At 42.2% G+C, this 26,828-nt stretch overlaps 1 protein-coding gene across 2 annotated transcripts in view; it reads right to left on the reverse strand.

The window, feature by feature from the left end:
- Positions 1–937: 937 nt before the first annotated feature.
- The window catches only part of dgkzb (diacylglycerol kinase, zeta b), a 79,387-nt gene continuing 53,496 nt past the window's right edge, over positions 938–26,828 (reverse strand). For both annotated transcript variants that reach the window (XM_038705926.1, XM_038705925.1), the window contains exons 16-33: positions 24,567–24,622; positions 24,418–24,480; positions 21,681–21,754; positions 21,412–21,523; positions 19,716–19,915; positions 19,362–19,462; positions 18,149–18,240; positions 16,282–16,354; positions 16,156–16,196; positions 15,533–15,726; positions 12,233–12,322; positions 10,390–10,458; positions 10,262–10,296; positions 9,363–9,406; positions 7,814–7,934; positions 6,389–6,425; positions 6,195–6,294; positions 938–2,052 (exon numbers count right to left, since the gene is read on the reverse strand). In XM_038705926.1, coding sequence (XP_038561854.1) covers positions 1,936–2,052; positions 6,195–6,294; positions 6,389–6,425; positions 7,814–7,934; positions 9,363–9,406; positions 10,262–10,296; positions 10,390–10,458; positions 12,233–12,322; positions 15,533–15,726; positions 16,156–16,196; positions 16,282–16,354; positions 18,149–18,240; positions 19,362–19,462; positions 19,716–19,915; positions 21,412–21,523; positions 21,681–21,754; positions 24,418–24,480; positions 24,567–24,622 — 1,619 coding nt within the window. In that variant the 3' untranslated portion in view covers positions 938–1,935. The remainder of the gene's footprint in view (positions 2,053–6,194; positions 6,295–6,388; positions 6,426–7,813; positions 7,935–9,362; positions 9,407–10,261; positions 10,297–10,389; positions 10,459–12,232; positions 12,323–15,532; positions 15,727–16,155; positions 16,197–16,281; positions 16,355–18,148; positions 18,241–19,361; positions 19,463–19,715; positions 19,916–21,411; positions 21,524–21,680; positions 21,755–24,417; positions 24,481–24,566; positions 24,623–26,828) is intronic.

Raw genomic sequence — 26,828 nt, forward strand, 5'->3', positions numbered from 1 at the left:
GTAAGTCCGTTTGTCGCAAGCTGAAATTAGCATCGCCGGTAACGTAAATTAAGTATCTCACTAACCAAGCTACAAACCAAGTTGGGTGACGTCACAGCGGCTACGGCCACTTGTTTTATACAGTCTACGATTATTAGAGACGTTTTATAGAGGAGACACTCAATCACATTCACAGTACAACTACACGGGGAAAGCCCGTAACGGTAAAGATGGCGGTTATCCCGCGCCTCTCCCGCTAGAAAGCCAATCGTCTGCTTTTAACAGCCAAAGCGGGAAACATATTTCAGCCAATCGTGTGGTTCCACTGACGTAAGAGTCTGTTCTACTTCGACTGCGTGGAAGAAGTACAACCGGTCGGGAAAAACGCTTTTTAAACCTCATTTTGGGGCAAACTTAAACATTTTCAGCGATTTTTATCAGATTTTCCTTCTGATTCTATTCATGTAGTTTTTATGTCCCAGTAAAAGTGCAGTTCTGGCTCTTTGCCCATTCAGTCAGACAGGAGCTCGGTCTTGTTAGTCCGAAATAGCCGAGCAGAGGCGTCGCCAAGATGGCTGCCGAGTGTCGGGACTCGCCTATAAGGATTTGTTATTACTTATTTTTAGGGGTGACAGACAAGACACGAACAATATGTAAGCAACATTTCAAAATACACCTGCATCATTTTGCTTTTTGTGACTTTCAGTAGCTTCAGTCATATTTCCTCATTAACGTTAAATATCGTCTCGTCAACTAAACTAATCGCCACACCCTTAATTATTTTGGTGTAATAAGATTGGTGTAAAAAAATAAAAAAGTCACCCAATTTGTGAAAAATGTCCATTTCTATTTCCTAAATCTGTTGATGTCTTCCCATAACTCGTTTTGTCCAATCAACTCAATGATTTCAGAACGTCAGAAAGTCTTCTTTGGAATAATTTCATTGTCCTCACATAAAAACTGTAACAGACATGCTTTATTGCAGGTCACTCAAATGATAAAACCAAACAGTTATTCCTCCAATATCATACAGTATAATGTCGTTAATTATAATTAATGCGGACTTGACTGCTTTGGCAGAATCTGGCTTCAGCTGCTGCCGTTCAAAACCTCCATTTACACAGCAGATACATCAGAACCAAAGCTTCCTGCTGGCAAACACTTGCTTTACACTTATGTAACAGACAAACAGTTACAAAAACAAAAATATGTTGACTGAAAAGTTTAAAACTCGAGTCGCTTCACCGCGTTTGATATCAAGCAAAATGTGTTTTATCTCTACAAGTAAATCATAAATAGCTAAATTAATCAGTATCTTAGTTAAAACACTTATTTCTGTTGAGTAAACAAATACATCCAAAAGGTCACTATAAGCTCGAGAGAAGACACGTTTTTTTTTTTTTTTTGCAGCCGTTCTATGTGAAATGGCGAAAGCTTCTAGTTTCATCGCGTTCAGCTGCAGACACATGAATACAGTCACTGTTCAGTCAGAGCAGCTGTCGTTTCTCTCCAACAGTGCTTTATCTACACGCATCCGTCATTTAACACAGAGTTTAGTCGATGAAGCCACGTTCAGAAACGCAGTTTGTGGGAGATCTGAAAGTCTTTGTGGTCCGAAGAGACAAGTTTGGATTCACTTTAGTGTCCAGAGGCTTCTCTGTTCTTTAGTTTGGACAGGGACGTTTTCAGGCTTCTACAAACCCGACTTTATCTGTAACAAAGCATCATCTCTCGTCAGTTAAAGCAGTTTGAGGAAGAAAATGATGATAATCAGATTTTTCTGTCCACAGGCCTCCTGCTGCGTTACAGCTGAGAAGCGCAGGCTGCTGTGTCGCCGTCTCTACAGGAACACTAACTGTTCTCCTTTGACCCCGGCTATCGGTGTTCGTGGGGACAAAGGAGTAAATAAATGAAAGAGCTAAGGACAGACAGATGTTTTGGACAGACAGGAGGCCTTCAGACCGCCGTCTCGTGGTCTTCTCTCTGGATCATCTGGTAATGTTGGCGATTCTCCAGATATTCTGCCAGTTCCTGGTCGTTGGCCTTCTCAGAGCGCTGTTTGGGCGTCTCACCCTGAAACAGAGACGGAATCATTTAGTCCAAGAGGGGTTCAGCTCGGGACGCGCCGATCTGACGTGAGATGGTTTCGTTACAGAAGACGTCTCACTCAGTTGGACTACAGGACTCTGGTTGTACAGCGTGTTACAGAGTGGAGCGTCTTCTCTCTCAGAGGATCTTTGGACAAGTTCAGACACAAGCTGACGCGTTAACTTTGGTTCTGTCGTCACAAGGATCAGTAACAGCTGATCTGAGCTGCCGCCACAGACGTTTGTCTTCTAACCAGTGAAAGAGACGTCAGCAGTGGCTGAACATGACGTGCAGACAGACAGGTAGACGTAGAGACAGACAGGTAGACGTAGAGACAGACAGATAGACGTGCAGACAGACAGGTAGACGTAGAGACAGACAGGTAGACGTAGAGACAGACAGGTAGACGTGCAGACAGACAGGTAGACGTGCAGACAGACAGGTAGACGTAGAGACAGACAGGTAGACGTAGAGACAGACAGGTAGACGTGCAGACAGACAGGTAGACGTGCAGACAGACAGATGTACAGGTAGACCTACATGCAGACAGACAGGTAGACGTGCAGACAGACAGGTAGACAGACAGGTAGATGTACAGGTAAGACGTACATGCAGACAGACAGGTAGACAGACAGGTAGACGTGCAGACAGACAGGTAGATGTACAGGTAAGACGTACATGCAGACAGACAGGTAGACGTGCAGACAGACAGGTAGACAGACAGGTAGATGTACAGGTAGACGTGCAGACAGACAGGCAGACAGACAGGTAGACAGACAGGTAGATGTACAGGTAGACGTACATGCAGACAGACAGGCAAACAGACAGGTAGACGTACATGCAGACAGACAGGTCGACGCGCAGACAGACAGGTCGACGCAGAGACAGACAGGTCGACGCAGAGACAGACAGATGTACAGGTAGACGTACATGCAGACAGACAGGTAGACGTGCAGACAGACAGGTAGACAGACAGGTAGATGTACAGGTAGACGTGCAGACAGACAGGCAGACAGACAGGTAGACAGACAGGTAGATGTACAGGTAGACGTACATGCAGACAGACAGGCAAACAGACAGGTAGACGTACATGCAGACAGACAGGTCGACGCGCAGACAGACAGGTCGACGCAGAGACAGACAGGTCGACGCAGAGACAGACAGATGTACAGGTAGACGTACATGCAGACAGACAGGTAGACGTGCAGACAGACAGGCAGACAGACAGGTAGATGTACAGGTAGACGTACATGCAGACAGACAGGTAGACGTGCAGACAGACAGGTAGACGTGAAGACAGACAGGTAGACGCGCAGACAGACAGGCAGACAGACAGGTAGATGTACAGGTAGACGTACATGCAGACAGGCCGACGCGCAGACAGACAGTTAGACGGGCAGACAGACAGGTCGACGTAGAGGCAGACAGGTCGACGCGCAGACAGACAGGTCGACGTAGAGGCAGACAGGTCGACGCGCAGACAGACAGGTCGACGTAGAGACAGACAGACAGGTCGACGTAGAGACAGACAGACAGGTCGACGTAGAGACAGACAGACAGGTCGACGTAGAGACAGACAGGTAGACGTGCAGACAGACAGACAGACAGACAGGTCGACGTAGAGACAGACAGGTCGACGCGCAGACAGACAGGTAGACGTGCAGACAGACAGGTCGACGTGCAGACAGACAGGTCGACGTAGAGACAGACAGGTAGACGTAGAGACAGACAGGTAGACGCGCAGACAGACAGGTAGACGTAGAGACAGACAGGTAGACGCGCAGACAGACAGGTAGACGCGCAGACAGACAGGTAGACGTAGAGACAGACAGGTAGACGCGCAGACAGACAGGTCAACAGACAGGTAGATGTACAGGTAAGACGTACATGCAGACAGACAGGTAGACAGACAGGTAGACGTGCAGACAGACAGGCAGACAGACAGGTAGATGTACAGGTAGACGTACATGCAGACAGACAGGTAGATGTACAGGTAGACGTACATGCAGACAGACAGGCAAACAGACAGGTAGACGCGCAGACAGACAGGTCGACGCACAGACAGACAGGTCGACGCGCAGACAGACAGGTCTCAGCAGAATAATGAAGTGCAGCCTCTCGGCTCCTCTCTAACGCTGCAGTGAAGCTCGGCTTCACACCAACCCTGGACACACTGACTAACACATGAACTCTTTTAATTCGCTGGAGGAGAAAAAAAACCCTCAGATTATGGGCTGCTTCCTGTTACCACTGGCTTCACCATGGCGACAGTGAACCGCGGTCTTTGTGTGCGTCACAGCGAGGCCGGGGCTCCTGCGGCGCTTCGTTTCTCAATGACACACAACATTAATCACTTTATAGAAGTGGGTCAAATGCTGCTGGAGATCCATTTAAAGTGCGGTGGGACAGCTCAGGCTGGTGGCCGTCACTGCGCCTGGGAACGCCTCACAAAGACGCCTCGTACAGCAGGAAGCCGCCGCCGCTGAGCGCCACTCAGAGGAATGTCTCAACATCAACAACAATCATCACTGCATCCTGTCAGAGAGGAGGGCTTCTTCTATTTCACCGGTGTTAGTACAACACCCAGAAAACTCTAAATAAGTCTTTATGATCAAGTCATCGTTTCGTCAGCAGCAGCAGCAGCAGATCTCTGCACGTTAACGTCACCTTGGTGCACAGTTAATTGGTTAATTTGTCAACAAAAATAGTTTGTGGAAGATTTTTTATTTCATGACTTAAAGGTCCAGTGTGTAATATTTAGGAGGATCTATTGACAGTAGATGTTGCACCGCCATGTTTGTACAGTAGCCCAAAGTTTCATCACTACGATGAGTACGTATGAAGTAGTACTAGTAGTACTCGTAATAATTGCCTGGTTTATTATAAGTAAGAAGAGAAGTGAAATTTGGACAAATGGAGGAGACACGTGTTATTTTCCTCAGAGACATTCTCACTCCCGACTCGTCACATATTGGCCCTTTGGCGTCGTTTTTGGATGTTTAAGGCTCCGCGTCTAAGTTAGCAACGCTTAGCAACAACAAATATGAGACGTCCGGTTAGACTTTCAAAATAAAACACTAGCGTTTCCAAACATCACCATTTTGAAACCGCACGTTATTAAAGTTGGTAAACGTTGCAGTTCGGTTCAGGCAACAAAACGACGTTGTTAAAGTTCAGAAAAGATCATGTTTTGGGTTCAAATAACTACATATGTCAGTTAACAAGTTAACTTGCGTCACTTGCGAAACTTACGCAATTTAAGTAACTTATATTTAAAAATATTTAATGTTGACTTTTTGTTTCAACGCGGGACACGAACCCCGGTCTCCTGCTTACTCAGTCTTTTCTGTTAAATATCATATACCTGCCTTTACTGCTACAGGGCTTCCCTCACTGCGCTGAACTATGGCGCCATCAGGATCCCCAGTGCGTTACAAACTGACGCCGACGGGTCTTGACCATGCGTCCACACGTGATGAGTCGGGGAGAGACAACGGGTCTTCAGAGCCGACAGAGCGTGTCGGCCACCGTAGCTTCTCCAGCTCGCTTACAAAGGGAGGGAGGAGCGGCGAGTGAGCCGTTGGTTGCAATACACAACCTTCACCACTAGATGCCACCGAAACCTACACACTGAAGACCGAACTCACCAATCAGCCCACTGGATCATTTAACAACTGGATTCAGGGAGTTTCCGTTTCTTAGGGACAGGCTTCCAAACCATGCCACCAAAGAAGAAGATAAAATTGGTTCAATAAAAGAAAATCGGACAGTTTCCCAAAAGAAAACTAACACCCGGCTTCAGAGTTGGGTTTGGAGTCGGAAAGCTTTGCGAGATATTTGTGGATGGATTTAACTTTTCTTCAAGTTTTGTTTGAGACATTTGGTCCTATTTCAAACTATCAGACCTGGATCTGATTTGGACCACACATGAAAGTGGCTCAAATCCAAACAGGAAATGTTCACACTGTCAGACGCGAGTCACATGTGAGCAAAGGAATCAGATTTGGGTCACTTTGGCTGCAGTTTGAACGCAGCCTTAGTCTCTCAGTTTGCAGAAGGGAAGAATCTGATTGGCTGTCAACTGATGAAGTTTCCTGTCAGTGTGTTACAGGTGAGTGCCGGTTTACCTGCAGGTCCGTCTTCATGAGCGACGCCCCGGCCTCCACCAGGTAGTGACAGATGCTCCTCTGACAGGACGAGGCGGCTTTGTGGAGCGCTGTCTCACCTCTGAACACGCACACCAGAAACATCAGCACTCCACTACAAGCGGCAGTTATTTTAGATAAAGAAAGATTACAAGCAGGACAGAAAGTTGACTTACGTCTCCCTCTCGGTGATGTCCAGGTGAGATGTGGGCACTATATGAAACCAGACAGAAACAACACGATTCATCAAGAAACTAAGCACGTCGTGTACAGAAACATTACAAGAAAAAGTTCAGAGCGAGCAGCAAAACCACAGGTTCAGGTAACCTGTGCAGGTGTTTGGAGTTAATCAGCTGATCAGAGATCTGCTCAGGTCCACGTTTCTGCACCATAAATCCTTTATTCTGAAATTCTATTTTGAGATACTGGAGTTTTGAATAGATTCACTTTATGTGTAATGAACCTAAAATATGACTTTTCCAGGATATTCAGATTTCTTTAGATGCACCTGCACATGGATTAAAAAAAAAGAGGAGGGAGCAAGACACGAGCTCAGACAGAAGAGTACTAAACGCTAGAAATAATAAAGGATATAACAACGTTATCAGATGTTTCATTACTACTCAGATTAATAAAATGTGAGCGAATGGTTGGATTATTTGACGTTTAATATTCTGTTAGTGTGTGTGTGCACGGCTTAAGGACAGTTTCAGCAGACCACAGACTCAGTGCTGCGTTTCCCTGTTTTAGTGCATAAACTACAAACTGATGTTAAAGCGTCCTCAGTCCTCATGTTGATTAATGTGCACTGTCCCTTTAAGATAAACATACTTCAGTGTTTAATTAGATTTCATCTCACTCTGCTGTGAAAATCAGCTTATAATTATCCTCTAACTGTTTTTATTGCATCCCCTAGTTTTCATGCTTTACTTTATTTTGAAATGTACATTCGCAGCAACATTTAGACACTAATGGCTCCGAAATCACTGAAGTTGACGGGGCCTCTGCTGTCGGGCCCCTTAGCTGGAGAACTCAGCAAACCTTTATTAAAATCTTTTCTTAAAAGAAAAAGTTCCATTTTTTCCATTTTCCATTTTTATAAAAGTTCCATTTTTATCTTCTGGACTTTTCTTAACCGATGTTATTCGTCATTTCAATGATTTAATCTTGTTTTAATATTTAGGTGTTGGGTTTTTTAGTAACTTTTATTCTTTGTTTTTACTGTAAAGTTTTTGAAATGTAGTCGTTTAATTTTTCAAGCCTTCAGGACTTTGTGTTTCTCTTAGAAGCCGCTATGTTCTGTATTTTGAAAAACTAAAACAGAAGCAAAAACATGATTTTTAAAAAAAGTCTCAAAACTAATTCATTTCTTTTTAAACAGGTGAAAATAACATCACCAGAATTTCTTACTTGTTTTAAAAAATTTAGGTGATAAAAAAGTCAAATTGCAGAGAGTGACCTTTCAGGGACTCGGCTCTGTTTTAAACTCTGACATCTTTATTTAATGAACATGATTAATAAATGATGCGTCTCAACGGGTCACAGTCGGAACACCATCAGTGAAGAAGAGGTGTGTGTGTGAACTCGTCCAGGACTCTCACCGTTGTCGATGAGGTACTTGAGGATCTCCTTGCTGCCGGCCTCCACCGCGTGATGCAGCAGCGTGCAGCCGGCGGCGTCCTGCAGCAGGATGTCCGCCCCCTGCTGGTGGAGCTCCGTCAGCTACACAACAACAACAACAACAGCAGCAGCAGCACAAGACAAAGTGCTTAAAAACTTCTGTCCTGCAGGAAGAAACTGAATATCCAGTGAAGTGAAAGGTGGCTGAGGAGGAATGAGCATGAAGTTTAGATTCTCAACGAAACAAAGTGCTCCTTAAAGGGTAATGTTGGTATTTTATTACTAGCATGCTGTGTTGTTATTAACACCAAGGCAAGTTCCTAACAGCCTTTATTGTTATTGCTATGGAGCGAGCTCCTTGTCCGACCCTCTAAACGCCCAAAGCTGCAGATACATGGCCAGTGAAAAGCCCCTCATTAATATTAATACCGCATAAAGACGAGGACGACAAATTGTAATAGAAAAGCTGGTAAAAAGAAATTGAACCTAGTTTGACACTGACGGTTCAGCTGCCGGCTGAATCTACTGCACAGATTCAAACCTGTCTGGATTTTTTAACATTGAGGCCCCGGTCAGTCAGCGTTACAGCGTGTCCTGTCCCCACTATCGTATCTCCTACATACAAGTGACTGCAGGAGTCACCACAATAACAGGTTTCTTCTGAAGTTCGCGGACGCCACAGGTCTAGTCAGTCTGCTCCAGGACGGAGAGGTCGACCACGGGCCTGTTTTGAGCGACTTTGTTGATCGGTGCGACCGCCACTTCCCGAAGTTAAATGTCCTTAAAAGTAAAAACATGGTCATAGACTTCAGAAAAACTCCCCACTCAAACTCTCCAACAATAATCAAGGGCTCACCTGTTGAGTGTTACCAGTACGTTGGAACAGCTATTGACAAAAACTTGAACTCTGACCTCAACACTAGCGCAGACTGAATACCTTTAATGTGGACAAAACTTTGATGACTCTATTTTATAAATCTTTTATTGAATCAGTTTTAACTTTTTGTTGCATAGCTTGGTACAGGAATCTTACGGTGCAAAGCAAAAATAAACTGTCTAACATTGTTAAGGTAGCCAGAAAAATAATTGGAACTAAACAACTTTCCTCTATTTCCTTCCATCTATAAAAGTAATAAGTTACACGTAACGCTCGGCCTATCACAGCAGCTCTGACCACGCTCTCTTGGAGGAATTTGTTCTTCTCCCCTCTGGGTGAAGATACAGGTTGCCCAAAATTAAAACTAAGATACATATTTTCCTTTGCACACACGGCAATTATTGCCCTAAATTTGCACTGAGCTTGAGCTGCTGCTCAGAACGATGAAGCTACTATTTCAACTTATTGAGTACTTATATAACGGCTGTTCTTAGCTTTGTTTATGCCTCATGTATGTTTGTTTTAACTGCAAATCAAATCTCCCCTGGTGGGACAATAAAGATTGAACTTGAACCTTCAGAAACACGTGTGGAAACAAGGTTCAGGTTTAAAAATCCCCAAATGATCCTTTAAAAATCTGTTTACAGACTCACTCTGTTCAGGTCTTCAGTTTTGATGCAGCTGATCAACTCTGCGTCTAAAAAAACAAAAGAATTCATCACTGAGCGCCACATGCAAACACGTCAACAGCACATTTAAAAGGATCTCTTCCAAAGGAGAATATAAAACACTTCAAGATCACTTCAGTCATCATCAGTTGTAGGCGTTTCTGGTTTTAGCCACTTTCTAGTAACAGAAGGCGTCTGACAGATCCAGCAAACAATTAATCGGATAATCGAACTATTTTGAGAATCAATTAATCAGTTTTAGTCGTTAAATTCTCTGATTCCAGCTTCTTAAATGTGAACATTTCTTGGTTTTGTTCCTCCTCTCTGACACTAAACTCAGTATATTTAGGTCGTGGACATAACGAGACATTAGGACTGAAACCGTGCAACCCTGTAGATATATTTTTATTTTTGTCTTCCTGTACTTTTTACTCTACACCCTGCTGCTGCTGTAACACTGAATTTCCCCTTTGTGGGATTAATAAAGGATTTTTGAACTTTGGGAAACACTGAACGACATTTTTGACAATTTTTAGACCAAAAAGCTGATTGATTAATTGAGAAAATAATCGACAATGAAAATGATTTACTTTTAATAAACCTTTTGAACTTAATTAAAGAGCAGACTATATATTAACAATTTGTCTCAGAAGACTCATCCTCATGTCTGTGTTGCAAACAGGGAGTGAGATTCTGTTTGTTGTTGACGCCTGTAAAAGTTTGAGATGGTTTTAAAGTTCAAAATCTCCCAGAATATATTTGAACTACTTTGGTTTCATTAGCAATACGCTGTGGGACTTCAATAAATAAAAATAGTTATTCTTTAAAGTAAAAGAGCTGCAGCTCTGCTTTAGTTTGGGAGGAACAACATCAGGAGCCTTTACCTTTCTCGGGGTCGTGTGAGGTAGCTCTGGGAGGACTGTCGGAGAGAAACGGGACAGAGAGAAGCAAAACAAAACGTTAGATGTGAATCATTAAAACCTGAACGAGCAGAGCGGAGATGGAGTCGTACCTAATGATGGGTCTGAAATCAGCGAGCGTCGTATTGGAGCGATGGACATTGACAATCTTTGCCCCCCTCCTTTGGATCACACATGAGAGACAGCGAGGACAAGATGGACAGGTGACAGGTTCAGCTTCAGCACGTGGTACCAGCAGTATGACAGTATGGAGGTACCGTGTGTGTGTGTGGTACCGTGAAGTATTTCAAAGCTGACACTTTGTGATCTGGGATTCAGTTTGTGCAGCACAAACAGTTACACAAACAGCAAAAAGGATGTGAAACCTAAAGCTCAGACTCCGACCTCCTGAAAGCATCGCTGCTTCCAGCTTTCAAACAGAAATAAGTAAGTAAAGTTACAGCCGCCACATTCTCCATCTGTGAAGAAGAAGACCCACTGCCCCAGCATTTACACTGCAAGTCCAAGGTTTAAGAACAGCCTCCATGTTTGTAGTTCTTCTGTAAATCAAAGTAGCAGTGAAAAACCTTTACGTTTACGTCACCAAAACAAACATTTTCACATCTAAAATTAACAATTAAATGAAGGAGTTTTGTTCATTATTTCACTTTAGGATCAACTGATGACCAGCTGCTCTGTCTGCCTTCTTTAATATTAAATATAATATATATAATATAGTTCAAATAAAACTTCTGAGTGTGGATTAACAGGCTGTTCAAAGGTGTTGACTGTAGAAATGTGTTTCATTTCCTTCCACTGCTGCAGAATAACCTGAAGTTGTTAACTTATTATTGAAAAAATTTTACATTATTTCTCAGTTTTTCTGACCTAAACTTTGTTTTTACTTTCTTTAGATATTCTGCATCAGTGGAAGGAAGTGAAAACCCGTTGGAACAGCCTGTTAATTCACCCTCAGAAGCTTTATTTGGGCTATATTATATATATTATAAATGATATCAGTGAAGGCAGACAGAGCAGCTGGTCATCAGTTGATCCTAAAGTGAAATAATGAACAAACGTTGTTTTTAACTTTTGTATCATTTAAGGTTTTTCACTGCACTTAAACTACTTAGATTTACATACAAGCTGCAAACATTGGTGTGCTGTAAAACAAAGAAATGAAGCAAACATGTGAAACAGAACACGACCTTTACTATGATCTACTCAGCTGAGGTTCACCTGCTTCACCTGGTCCGTGCGGAAAATATCCAGCGCCACTTGTAACGCAAGTTAATAGTCTACCAATTTTTTTAACCGAGTGAAGTCTGTGAGAAAACACATGCACATAAGATGACTGCTGCCCACCCGCGCACCCGATCACATCGTCCATCCCGATGTTTGGTGGTTACATTTTTGTGGAGGTGAGCGTCAGGCTACGGAAAATATTCAACGCAGAAGTATAACTTTTCTACGGCTGGGCAATAAAACAATAATGATAATTATTGCAGTATTATTTAATACTACTCAATAAAATTAATGTTCAATAAACGTTTCATTTAATTAATTTGAATCATGAACAAATCAGCACTTTATTTTTCTGTTTATTTTGTTGAGAAACAGATTTTTATCATAATATTGATCCACTGTTTGGCATCAAGTGTTTGTTCTGACCAGAAAGAAAATTGCGGTTTTAAACTTAACTTTCACTCGGGAGCAAAAATCAGCCTTTAAACCTGAAAGAAATAATGATTTTATATTTATCCAGATAATTATCCATATCCAATGATAAGTCATTTTTTCATCATGATAACATTTTTGGCCGTATCGCCCAGCCTTAACCCTGCTAATCTTTCACATCTGTCTGCAAACACACCAGATGTTGTACAGTAGTCAATGAATGAAGAGGCTGCAGGACATAAATAAAATGTGTGCATGTGTGTGTGCACGTGATGCTACCTGCAGAGGGCACTCTTAGAGGAGCTCTGGGACAAAGCATCAGCCACCGAACTGTCGCTGGAAATCCTCTTCCTCTGAAAGTCTCTGGCCCTGAAACACAAACAGAGCTGCCTCACTCACATTCACTCGGCCTCTGAGCCGGTCGCCCTGTCGCTCCAGCAGCTGCTGCAGGACCCGCTTCATCCAGCAGGAGGCGCTCCCAGCACACACTGATGACTGGGTTCACTGGGCCCGTCACCAGTGTGTGCTGTTTAAAGTCCTGCCTATTCAGAATGATCCAACTAAATCTTTCAAATCTTAATTGTGGTCTTTAAACCTGAAAGAAACAATGATTTGATATCTATCCTGATAATAATCCATCCAATGATAAGATGAAACGGTTCACTGTGATGTGATAGGAATATACTTAAGATATGAAAAACCTTATTCAACAGTACACTTTTAATTTCTAGCAATGACAATCTAACAATGCAGCATCACAAAGGAGGCTAACCCCAGCGGCTAGCCTCAGGCCTTCAGCTGTCAACGCCTTTTATACAACTACTAGCGCTTCAAGTCAAGACGTCTCATACGGATGCTGAAGGGGACCTTTTGCATCAAATAACGCTTTGTCGCTTTGTCTGTCGTCAGTATTTGACACCCTGAGATGAGAACCATAGACTGTATATAAGGAATGGACGTTGTCATCGTGACGTCAGCCGTTGGTTTGTGGACCGCCGTTTTGAACCCTCGAGTTTGGCCGATAGGGCGCCGCCATGTCGAGTTTTTGCAACCAGAAGAGTCGCCCCCTGCTGGATTTTCAATAGAATGCAGGTTTCAGGGACTTCCGCGTCGGCTTCATATTGAAGACCGGAAGCTTCCCGCTTGATGAGAACACACAACAACACACGAGTAATCATGAACAGGCACTTTTGCGGTAACCTTCTTTGACTGACAGGACCACTTTAGAGCATGTGCAGATAGGGATGACGTTTATCTCGGCCGCTCGCCCCACGCGTAGCCGTTAAAATAAAAAAGAGCCGCTAATAAAGAGGTGTCAACGTAGTAATTAGTGTACATTATGCGTTAATATTTATATTATATTAATATTGTAATTCCTGCAAATATTTATTTATAATAGCCTAGCATTAATAATAAAGCAATGTTTCAATTCATACTGTTGTATATTTTATTTGTTCCAAAGTGACTTTAAGTTTCATGAACCAAGAATATTCTGTAATGTTGCATCACGAGCCAGATAGGTTAAAACTTTACAACATTACTGAGAATTTAATGACAGAATAACAGCGGTACGAACATTAACACTGTCGTTCAGCTGTTGCTGGACTCGGAGCAAGCTGACTAAATATTCCTGACAGCCACCCGAAGTATATTCCTCTTACCCCAACCAGGGTGTGAACCTAAAGTTATTGACTGTATGCATGTCCACCGGTTAACCCTACAGCGGCGCAGACAGTGTTAACCTCCATTGTGTTGCTGTGCAGCCTCCGGTAACGTTTCTGCCTGTTTTTATTTTCTATTTAACTTGTTAAACTTTTTTATATTTCCCTGTTGCTTTTATGTTTTATATAAACTCTGCACTTTAAATTACCTTGTTGTTGAAATGTGCAACACAAATAAACTTGCCTTGCCGCAGCTATATAATATTGACATTAACACATTTTCGATTCGCCCTCAATTTTCTGATATTTTTAATGTACACAGTTGATTTCTCGCCTAAAGACTTCTCAGAAGTGTATTTAAAGTTCTGTTGTTGGCCTCTAAAGCCTCTACTGTACGTGAGATTAACGTCCTCTAGGACAAACCATATTTGGAAGTTCAACTTCCGTCAGGTTTGCGGGCTGCAGCTGGACATACTTGACGGATATACTTGCTTTTAAAGAGGTGGTATTCTGCTCATTTTCAGGTTCAAAATCTTAATTAGGGGTTGTACCACAACAGGTTTACATGGTTTGATTTTCAAAAAACACCATATTTTTTCTCATACTGCACATTGCTGCAGCTCCTCTTTTCACCCTGTGTGTTGGACGCTCTGCTCTTGAGCTACAGAGTGATGCATCTTACTTGTACAAAATCTTTGTTGGGAGTTGTACATGCGCAGTTCCCAGGTAAGGACTACTAGCCAGAAGCAGAAGCAGAGAAGGGCGGGTCGTAAGAAAGAAGGTAGTGTGATGTGGGCAGAATATTTCCACTTCTGCTCTTCCTGTGGCTCGGTGTTCGTGTTTGGTGTATGTTTTCACAGCAGGCCTATTGTCGGTGTCAGATCGTCAGTGTCATAGCGTGTAGGGGGTCAATATTGCCGAAGCCTCGAGAAAAACACCTTGATAAACGTGTTGTGGTATTTTTAAGATCGCTCAAGGTAACCAGTCGTTTTAGATCAGTGACTGGAAGTAAGTCATCTGTGATTGGTCGATCAGCTCGCAGGTAACACGGAGAGCTGGGAGTAGATGTTACTTCTTGTTCAGGTAACAGCAAGTATATCGGGGCCTTAAGTGAGTGACATTTGGAGAATAAAGTATCATTAAAATGGTGAAATAAGAAACAAGCTACTTCAAATAGTAAAAACACACCACGCTCAGTTTTAGTTTGTATTTCATTTCATGTCTTTAGTCTCTTGGTCTATACAATTTCTAGCCTTATTAGTCTCATCTTCGCTTTGCACTACTTTAACTGTTTGCACTTTCCATCCGTGTTATATTGAACAAATGTCAAGAAATAAACAGGTTGAAGAAAAGAAAACACAACATGACTGAAAAAGTGAAAGAGTGCGAACAATAAGACGTTTATAAAGTGACCGACACTTGTTCACACACTCAGCAGCTGCAGCGATGAAAATGTAAATGCTCCGTATTTGTATAGCGCCTTTCCTTTTTACACTACATCTCGACAATTCGGGGTTCAGCATCTTGCCCAAGGACACTTCGACATGCAGCCTGGAGGAGCCAAATCCTCACGTTTTACTCACTTCATGTTATTCTGCAAGAAAACACTCAACAGAAAAAATATTTATAATAAATAAGGATTAATATCCAGTCTGGATGTACGAAGTGATTCCCCTCAAGCTTTTTAAACTCTGACCTCACTGTTTTAATCATCTCATTATCATGTGATTCAATAGGTTGTAACTTCCTTAAGTTGGATGCAAATTAAGTGTATTATCATCATGCAATCCTTGAGGTCAGTGTACTTTTATACATCTATATATATATATATATATATATATATATATATTGTGACGTGGGACATTTTCTGGACCTGCAATGGAGAAACTGTAATTATTGTAAATACTCTGCCGCTCACCTCGCTGTGGTTGAGGATTTGGGCGAGGACGGGGAGCAGGAGAAGGTGAACTGTCTCTGCTGGTCCTGGTGCTCCTCTGAGTCCACCAGGTCAGGCATGCCGGGGGAGGTGCCCACCGTCTCCTTTACGACCAGCTCCGGGTCCAGGATGTACAGCTCCTCCTGAGAGATCTCCGTCACGTAGTTCAGGTGCTCCTGCAGAGAAAGGCTCTGTGTTGATCTTCAGGTCGTACCAGTCTCTACATTTTTAATTATTCTGGATCCAAATAAAAACATTTTATTGACTGAAATTTTATTTACTAGTCCTAAATTCATTGATATCCTGAGTGTGAAAGGTGTTTTTACATGCAGACCTGTGAACACCTGCAGGTTTAAACGCATTTTATGCATCCAAAGTGTCTCTGGACACTTTTCAGCTTCACAGAAGGATAAACTAAAAACACTGACAGGTTGTCAGAAGCTGCCGTCTACAGTCGAGGTTACAGCTGCGTTTGTGTCTTTCTCCAGTCAAGTGTTAGTTCAAATGTCAGTTCGTTACTGGTTATGTTAGAAAGCTAACTAACGGCTGGGTTCCATTTAGCTGTTGCGTTTCGTTTCTCTACGTAAGAAGTGCTGCCGTCCCACCTGAGCTCGGTCGATCCTGTAGAAGCGATCTGCGGTTGTACCTGAAAACAAACACACAGCTGCTGTCAGGTTTCTCTGCGGGAGCGAAACTCTGAGCTGAGAAGCTGAGAGCTGCTCTGGACTCACAGTCGAGGAAACACCACTTCATGGACAGCTTCTGAGAGGACAGGCACTCCCCCTTCATCGCATCGCAGCAGTCCTGAAGGAGCAAAAGAAAGAAGAAGCATGAAAACGGCTTGTTAAACCTGACGGACTGCTTCCACTGTCGAGCTATTCCTTTTCTTAGTAGATCTGAACGAGCTCTTTGCTCACTTTCGTGTGAAAGTCACGACTGCAATCTGAAACAATCCTTTCAACAAATCTGAACAGAGCGCAGTCAGATTAACGTGAAGACTTCAGCAGCACAAAGTTAAACATGAGGGAATAAACGTGCATCTTTCTGCCGTTGGCTAGTTTTTCTTTTTGTGGCTTCAAAAGTGAGACATGAAAGAAAAAGTCAGAGAACAGAAATATTAAATGTGCAGAGATCCCTGTGGACTCTGTTAACTTGTGAAGTCTAACAATAATCAGCTGATTCATAAAAAAAAGTTTGGATCTGATCTGAAAATTAAGGCTTTCAAACTGTTGTACCTTAACAAAGCAGCATCGCTGTGAACTCCTCCCCTTTCAAATTAGCTTTATTGGCATGAATGTATAACAACAATATTGCCAAAGCTATATATAAAGTATATAAGGACAATTAATTTCATACATTTCATTAGATAAGGAAATAAAACAGCAAAAGTTGTCTTTGTGTGTTAATACAAAATAAAATAATAATAATAAAGAAAATATACAAAATATAAAAATTCCTTAAAAACAAATAAAAAAAAGTAAATAAATAAAACAGTAAGCGTGTGTGTTTTTTAAATTTACAAAATTTAAAATAAACTAAGTAAGTATGTAATTTAAATAAAATGAATAGATAAAACAGTGTGTGTGTATATTAATAGGGGGGAAAAAATTTAATTAATTAATTAGTTCATAAAAAAAAAAGACAAAAAAAAAAATCAGTATCAAATGTGAGATTTAAAAACACAACAGTTACTAAAATATCAAACAATCAAAATAATAATAATTTGAAAATTTGTACAATTATTTGTCAGTCTGAGGTTCCACTGGTTGTCCTCACTTCATGGCATGAGGAGACATATTTTGCAGCAATTATTTCACATTTGGGCATTTCTCCCAGTAAATAGGGGAGTTTCTGTGAGTCTGATATAAATTTGAATTCAGGGTATATTTGCAAAGTGTTTTTGTCTTAGTGTTTTATATTTGGGGCATGAGGTTAGAAAGTGCAGCTCTGTCTCTACCTGTCCCCTGTCTCTCAACCTGTCCCCTGTCTCTACCTGTCCCCTGTCACACTGGGAGCGGAGTCTCTCCTCTTGTGGTAGCCAGCTCTGTCTGTGTCGACCCTTTTCTATGGCCAGGCTGTGTTCACTCAGTCTGTATGTTGTCAACATTTTTCTTAGTTTGGGACATTTTATTGTACTCAGGTAATTTGCCAGGGTGAATTCTCTTTTTAGGGTCAGATAACATTGTAATTTACTTTGTGTTTTCGTCGTTTCTTTCCAGTATTCAATATATTTTTCTTTCTGCTTGCTGATAATGTGGTTTGGTCTGCTTGAGTTGGTGTTGCTGTCCTGAGGCTGTTGGGGACTTGTTACTGCAGAGAGCCTCAGGACCAGCTGGCTGAGGGACTCTTCTCTGGTTTCAGCTCCTGGTATGTTAGGGCTTTGTGATGATGTTAACTGATTTTAAGTGATAGTAAAATTTAAGTTTTCTGTATTTTTAGTAGGAGGGGGTATTGGCCGAGCTCTGCTCTGCACAGGTTATTTGGTGTCTTTCTCTGCACCTGCAGGATGCTCTTACAGAACTCTGTATGGAAAGATTATATGATTTCTTTAACTTTCTTTAGGACGCAACAGATAATAATAACATGTCTCCGGTGTACCTGGTCCAGGTTTTCGTGCAGACGCTCGATCAGCAGGCGGCAGGTCTCCAGGTCGCTGTCTCCGGGGACGGTGATCACTCCCAGCGGCGTCGCTGGACAAAAGGAGACGTTGAGATCAAAGTGACGACACTGATGCTTTAACGTTGTACGACCACGTGAGAAGCTACAGACTCAACCTACAAATTTACAAACAGCTGATATTCAAGTTGAAAACAGACATTAATATTTTATGTTGGATGTTTAGTAGGACTGAACGATTTATTGCATTTGCGATATTATCGCGATGTAATAAAACAAGATTTTCTAATCACAAAGGCTGCGATTACGCTCTGGTCACATGACACGCGAGAGTAAAGCAGTCTGCAGAAGACGCGTGCAGTAAGGTAAGCGTATTGTGGCGATCGGCGCCTGCGTCACACACACGGCCACCAGTCAGCTCAGGAAACATCTTTTAAGTTTTAAGTCCTACAGAGGCCCGGTCTGTCCTGAGTTACAGCCAGCGCGCTGCTGACCAGCATCGGAGGCTGCGGGGGAACTCCGGTGTTATCGGATAATTACTAAGCTTGTCTATTAAACACGAGAGGCGTCACTTGGTTTTATTTTCGTTGGCCAACCTTTTAACTGAACCTCAAACTGAGTATTTTTTGTTTGCTTCCATAATACAGAGAGACTCCTGGGAGATTAGAAGTGAGACAGACGCAATAATTGGTGGTTGAACTGTGGGTTTGTATTGAGCTCTTACTGTATAACACACTGTGGTAAACTTTGTTTTTCTTGTGGTCTGTAGGCCGGCCTGATGATGTTATATCATATTACTGAACGCCATGACTAAACTCAAATTATCTTTCTCATATTATTATAATTTGATTTCTTCTCCACCATTGCGCATAATAATAATTCTACCTAATTCATCATAACACAAGACAGAACAGTGTAGTTCTATCTATCTGATATTGTTTTGGTCAGACTACACACTGATTTACTGCTTGTCCGTTTTGAATAATACAGAAAGTAAATAGGTTAAAAATTAATCGAATATTAAATCGCAATTTTGGTTAAAAAAATATATATATATATCGCAATTAGATTATTTTCCAAAATCGTTCGGCCCTAATGTTTAGTTTATAGTAAAGAGCTTCAGCTTCCCTCTGGGACAGGCTGATTAATCCCACTGAGCTATAGTATTGATCAGTTAACCCTTTCAGTGACTCACAGGCCTCCCTCAGCTGCTCCTTGTCGTAATGCAGAGCCTCGTACGCCGCCATGCTGATCCTGTTCACTCTGATCTGCAGCTTCTCAGGAAGGGGCTGCTGACTGCACACAAACGCAGAAACGTCACAGAGACACAACACAGGGTTAACACACAACACATTAGATAATAAAAGATATGCCTTTATTAACTAAAGGCCTTTTCCCAGTATACATCCTAGGCCGTACTGTCAGGGCTGTAAGGCGTGGGGCCCGACTTAATACACCTGAAAGGTAATTCTGCTGCGGCTGAGGAAGGTCAGGGCACAGATCAGTGTTGTCAGTGCGTATGCAGTGTGATCGTCAGGGTAGACTTTACTCGTTGAGGTGGGGCATGGAGATCCTCCTCTTGGCCTTCTGCACCATGTTGGCCTGGTTCCTCAGGTTGATGTGGATGATGGACGGTGCCAGCTTGCAGGGTTCTCCGTCCACCTGCATGGGGATGGACTTGAAGGTGGTGAGGGTCACCTCTTTGCACTGATGGAGTCGTTCACCGTGACCGCCCACCTGCAGCGTGGCCTGGACACAAAACAGGTACAGGTGAGCAACAGGTAGAGCTGCTGCACGATATGCTCAATATCGATCAAACCATCATATATTTTAAGTTTAAAGGCGGATTTTTGCTCCTGAGTGAAAGTTAATTGTGGTTTTAAACTTCTTCTTTCTGGTCAGAACAAACACTTCACAAATACAGTGGATCACTTCACAAATCTGAGGCAGAACATTCAGAACTATTATGATAAAAATCTGTTTTCAACAGGGATGCACTGAATTGAAAAAAAACTTTCCCGAACACTGAACAAGGTTTTTCAAAAAAAAACAATTCGCCTTTTTTTCACCACTGCATAAAATGTGCTTTTTACTCAGTGTTTCCCACAGTGGGGGGGTCCGGGGCCCGAGAGGGTCCGGTAGAGTAAATTACATGAGTCCATTTACTTTTAATGGACACACGTAATATGTTTTATACTTTCTGTGAATATAATCCAGTTAATCTTATTTCCATCCTGTACAGACGCCTTATTTTGAAAACCGGACGTTGTCACATGTGTTTCCTCGTCGCGCTAAATCCATCCAGTCCGACCCGGTTTGATAAATAATGTTGTAACATGAAGACTTCACAGCCTCTCTTCATACTAAAGAGACAAACTGACAGGATAAAGTCTCTAACCTGCCTGTCAGCTCGCTCTGGACCGCTTCACTTACCGTAAAGGCTGGAATACCTGTGCACTCCACATTTAGGTGCGGCTAGTTTAATCTCCGTCTCACAGACGAGAGACAGAAACACTGAAAGAGGTTCTTTTCTAAGAAGTCAGCCACAGATGGAGCAGATGTTCTGGGAGACATTTCAGCAGAACAGCGTCTGCAAACGGCTCAGACACTTTAAAATGCTTCCACGCTGCCGACATGTCAACGGAACTGTTCGGTAAAATTTATTCAGTCTTTTGACTCATTAGGCCGAACACAGAAAGTGCTTTTTTTGCTATTTTCAAACAATTCATTTCGGTGGCCGAACATTCGGTGCATCCCTAATTTTCAACAAATATGCATGAGAAAAATTAAGTAAAATCCTTTCAAAATCCTAAACATCTTCTATAGAAACATTAAGTGCTGATTCGTTCCTTATTCAAATGAAATAAATCAAACATTTCTGAAGACCGTTTTTTTTGTTTTTCTGAGGAAAATTAAATCATGATATTTATTATTCTTGTCTTATTGCCCAGCACGAGGTATGATAAAAGAAGTTCATTGTCATTTAAAGCTAAATTAAACATTGTTTGTCTGATGATCTGTGAATATGCACCAAAACATCAAACATGTAAAGTTTGAGTTCATCAACAGGGACAAATTACGTATTTTCATACAAATTGAAGAAAACGTCTTCGTGTCGGTTTCTATGTAGACGACAATAAAAGCTATCTAGACGTTCTGTGAGCTCAGGTTTGTTGTGTGGCCTTGTGTAGTATGTGGTCTGATGTGGTCTGAAGTGGTCTGGTCGAGTACAGCTGAGAGCTCACCAGAGACGTCATTGTGAAGCCGATGACCTCGATGCAGCCGTCGTCGTGACGCTGCGGTTCAAAGTCCTGGTGCTCGCTGGGGTGACCCCACGGCATGGTGCCGGCACAGTACCTGCAGCACACTCTGACATGTTACTGATCTACAATATCTATAACACAATGTTGTGACTACTTTTTCATTTGGGCACAATGCTCGCGTGCTTCAACACACTGAAGCAAACTGACGGTTACATTTACAAAGATTTCTTTTCCTCCCCGGCTCAGCGTACCTGGGGATGTTGAGGAAGAGCAGACACTGTAACTTCATCTCCTGGACTTTGGTTGTCAGGTCTGTACCGTCACACTGAAGAGGGAGGAAAACACAGGCTCAGGGTTTCACACAGTACACACACAGTACTCACACAGTACACACACAGTACTCACACAGTACACACAGTACTCACACAGTACTCACACAGTACTCACACAGTACACACACAGTACACACAGTACTCACACAGTACTCACACAGTACACACAGAGTACACACACAGTACTCACACAGTACACACACAGTACACACACAGTACACACACAGTACACACAGTACTCACACAGTACACACAGTACACACACAGTACTCACACAGTACACACACAGTACTCACACAGTACACACACAGTACACACACAGTACACACACAGTACACACACAGTACACACACAGTACACACACAGTACTCACACAGTACACACAGTACACACACAGTACTCACACAGTACACACACAGTACACACACAGTACACACACAGTACACACACAGTACTCCCACAGTACACACACAGTACTCCCACAGTACACACACAGTACTCACACAGTACACACACAGTACTCACAGTACTCACACAGTACACACACAGTACTCCCACAGTACACACACAGTACACACACAGTACACACACAGTACTCACAGTACACACACAGTACACACACAGTACACACACAGTACTCACACAGTGTATCCTGTAGATGGAGTCTGCTGAGGTTTCAGCAGGAGCACTGACAGTAAAGGAGATTCTGACTGACTGGTAGGGCTGCAGCTAACGATGATTTTAGTACTCAAAGCTTCTATAGATTATTTCAGCGATTCATTGATACGTCGTTTAAGAAGTACCTTTGCTTGGCGGCGGCGGCGGCGCACGCAGGAAGCAGGGATTATCGATGCATCATTTTTTCTATACAAGATCCCTGGATAATTACTCAGCATTTAATTTGTGCATTAAAATCCAAAAGAAACATCTCCTAATTATCTTAAAAGGACTAGTTTGCATCCCTACTTTACTTTATTAACCTCAGCTCCCTCATTTCATTATCAACCAGTTGTCAGGCTCTGAAAACTGAAACATAATTATCAGGATATAGCCTACAGTCTGTGTACAGGACAGAGCTGCACACCAGTTCAGTCTCAGCTTGTGCCTGATGTTTTCAACCCTTGACCAGTAGGTTAGTTAGTAACATACAGCTGATAATTAATATTACTTCGTTACTAATTTAGCTAATGTCACACATAAATAAATAAATATTTTAGCGCCTTTCACGAGGCCCAAGGACGCTTTACACATAGTTACAGAACAACAAAAAGTCATTCAGGATTGAAAGTCTTGGGTAAAGAGTCCTGGTGCTGCACTTCCGCGAGTTTTTCCTTTTGCGTTCATCAACATTACGTTATCGATTAGCTTTCAATAATCAATTTTTTGGACATTTGTTAATCGATTCATAATCGTCCAAGTCTGCATCGCGATGCATCTAATCGATTATTTCTCCCACCCCTAATCAGATGCACTACATGTCCGACAAAATGCTGCGTGGAAGGGTGCCAGATGTGATATGCAGTATTAGCAATGTGTTAGAAAACACCGGGGTGTCTTGCTGACTGTATCCACAACGTAAGTCGGCTTTAAAAGCCTCGATCGTACTCTGGAGCGGACTGCTTCTGTTTCTAGACGCTTTCATCGGACGCATTTCCAAGGGGACTCGCCCGGTGTTCTGTCGATATATGCTACCTATCCAGATGTGCTACTTAGCGGTTCTGCGCATGCGTATGACCCACAAGCGTGGTTTGTTTCCACGCCCATAAATCTGTGCAACCTTGCTGTTGGGAATGCCGTCGAGAAAGTGGCTGATCATCAGCAACATGAAAAAAAACAAAAAATCATTGATATCTTAAATAAAGATGGCATAATATAGTATTTCAACGTGCTCCCCATCTCCTCACAGAACACATGGAGTGAGTAGAGATGCAAAATAAAATGATTCTGTGGGGGGAGCTTTATTTGATTGGGGATATTAGTCTATCAGAATACGCTACCCCTGAAATTACGTTATAATATAATCAAAAAACAGAATTTGTCATAATACTGTGAGAGTTATAGCTTTATGGGATTGGAAAAGGGAACACATAAGGTAGCATTTTTCGATAGGGCAGCATAGATCGTCAGAACACCGGTCCGAAGTTAACTTCCGTTCTGTTTGTTTATCACTGGGTTTGTGTTTACTGGCTAATACGATGAGTGATATCCAGTACAGTGTTTCCCATACATTCATTTGTTTGTGGCGGCCCTCCACATTATCACTCACTCGCTCTCTCTCTCTCTCTCTCTCCCGCAAACTCATTGACAGCGGACCAGTTTGCGTATTGAATGGTTAGCGTCACGTCACCGGCGCTCTGGATAGACCCAGCAATGAAGACCGCGTTGTGGATCTTTGTTCATGTGTAGAAGTATAGCCTGTTGGGAAAACGCTTTTTCAACCTTATTTTGGGGTAAAGTCATAAAAGCTTGTCAGATTTTACTGCTGATTCTATACATTCAGGTTTTGACCAGGGAAAGTGCCGCTATGGATCTCTGCACATTCATTTAGAGAGAGACCTGAGACAGACAGTCAGTCCTAAATAACCGCGAGGAGGCGTTCTCAAGATGGCTGCTGAGTGGCGGGACTTGCCTAAATAAGGACTTTGATTTTACTCACCACTACTCTGATGTGCTTGGCGAGGTCTTTCGAACTCCCGCTCAGGAAATCTGAGAAGGCCGTCTGAAACACACACAAACACGTGAACACTACATTAACATTTTAATGTGTAAACACAGCGAACAGAACGGGCCGGTGAGGACACTTACCCCTGCATAGAACATCTTATTCCTAAAGCGGCTGTTAAACTTCTCTGGGTTCGCCTCTGAAAAGACAAACAGCAGAAACATCAGGTCACAAAGGTTCTGATTCTGTATTAAAGCCATTACAGAAAAATAAACAACGGACGGACAAGGTGTGGTTGGGAGCAAACTTCACTTGCTTACATTTCCATCCATCATTCGGTTTCATTATTGGAGGCTTTAATTTAATTAGATGGATTTTTATTGATCCCTGTTGGGTAATCAGGTCACTGAGCAGCTGAGGGAAACATGTAGATAAGAACAGAACAAACGCAGCAGGAGCACTAAAGATAACATGAAGTTATTACTACAGAACATAGTCAGGATAATTCACGACGGATCGACCGCTGTGATATTTCACAGGTTCTATTCTTACAAACACAGATTTCAGCATGTATGTGAGACTTGGTTTGCCTTAAAATAACAAATATTGTGCATTTTATTAGGCTATATATTAGTCTATGTGCACGGTCGTAATCAGGGTTTTTCCTGGCTCTGAATGGGTCTTCGGGAGGTGACTTTACGCGACAGTAAGCATGATCGGTGCCCGTAAAGGCAACAAGTTGCCTTACGACCGAAATCTATACATTTCCTTGTTATATCTGACCATTTGATAAACAATATATCCACAACCTGGAGGTATAAATTAGTGTATTAAAATATTATAACATTAAATAGTATAATGTTAGTATAATAATATATTTACAGGTTACACTTGATTTGGATGATCTGCCTACAGATAGTTTATTAGTTGAGATTCAGCTGTTTCACTAATAAAACCTTTCTCTGATATCAGCCGACACTGCTGTGGTTAAGGTTTGATTAGTGTTGATGTTTGTTTATTTATTATAATTTCAGATAATAGTACAGGCTACTATAACTTACCATTAGTAGCCTAATATTAATTCTAGTTGGACAAAACAGCAGTTTCATTTTTATGGGTTGTTTTCAGTACTTCAATTATTGAGCAAGAAAAACGCTCCACGTGGTGGTCAGACTCTGATTTGTTTATGCAGAATTCTAACTTGTAAGTAATAAAATCCGTGCATACAGAACAACGAGTTCAACATTTCTAAAGTTTGCTGTAGTGCCTCAAACTTTTTTAATGTCCCGCCTCCTCCTGGCTTTGATCGGTCGGTTCACAAAAAGTGACTTTGACGAGCAACTAACGCACGCGGCTGCATGAAAGGCAGGAGAGAACGGGAACAGGTGAGCGTCACGTGGTGCCCAGAGAACCTGATGTGGAGAGGGCAGAGGAGAGGACCGGGGCCGGTGTCACACCAAAATGTGTGACCTATCAGATTCTGTGACCCCAATGGGAAGTTGGAGGCTTTGTTGACGATGTGAAGCGGCTGCAGTTTGGTTGCGTTTAAAGTACTCGGTTATGGTTAGGAAAACATCGTCGTTTGATTGTAGTCACAGAATCTGATAGGTCACAAATTTTGGTGTTACACCGGCACACTGCAAGCTGGTTTATTAATCCTGCTGCAGGTGTAAAATCCAGCGCTGTGGATGACGAGAGGTGACTGCTGGAAGTCAAGACGTTGTATTTAAGTTTATGTTCTGCTTGCTCAACAGTTGTTTGAATATTTGAAACTCCCCCCCCCCCCCCCAATCATTTTGGCGCTGGTGACTTTCCTTTGCTGCTCGCTAAAATCCCTTTAGGGGGCGCTGAAAATTTTTTCTATGCAGGAAAAACCCTGGTAATTCGTGTTTTACCAAGTGATCATAGAAAAACACACAGATAAAGTTAGTTTTTACCCGTCTGGAGCTAGCTGGCGGCTAACAGTTAGCTAGCATGGAAGGTCTTGTGGTATTGAAGTACGGTAGCTCTCTATGTTTTGCCGCTTCACGTCGCCGCAGTCTTCCCACAGGTGAGACATACAGTCATTTAGGTGAACTACTTTTAATTTTCCGCCATTGTTTACGGCAGTTATTATCGCAGTTAGCTCCTCATCGTAGCTGCGCTAGCTAATTGGATTCGCTACGTAACGTCAAGCTCAGGGTCAAAGTTATAAATTACACATAACGTTATATAATAAATTTATGTGTTTAAAATGTTACATGTTAAACTAGTAATTTTCTATATCCATACAAGTGGACACAAAACAATGGCGGCTCCCATGGAAGCGCACATTGTAAATGGTAAACCATGAACTAAAAGGCAAAAAAAAGTATATTTGCATGTATGTAAATTAAAATAATACATATACGATCATATAGTAAAAC

Source organism: Micropterus salmoides, unplaced genomic scaffold (genome assembly GCF_014851395.1).
Source record: "Micropterus salmoides isolate LMB-PRFRI ecotype aquatic unplaced genomic scaffold, ASM1485139v1 Ms_hic_scaffold_8, whole genome shotgun sequence".
NCBI lineage: Eukaryota > Metazoa > Chordata > Actinopteri > Centrarchiformes > Centrarchidae > Micropterus > Micropterus salmoides.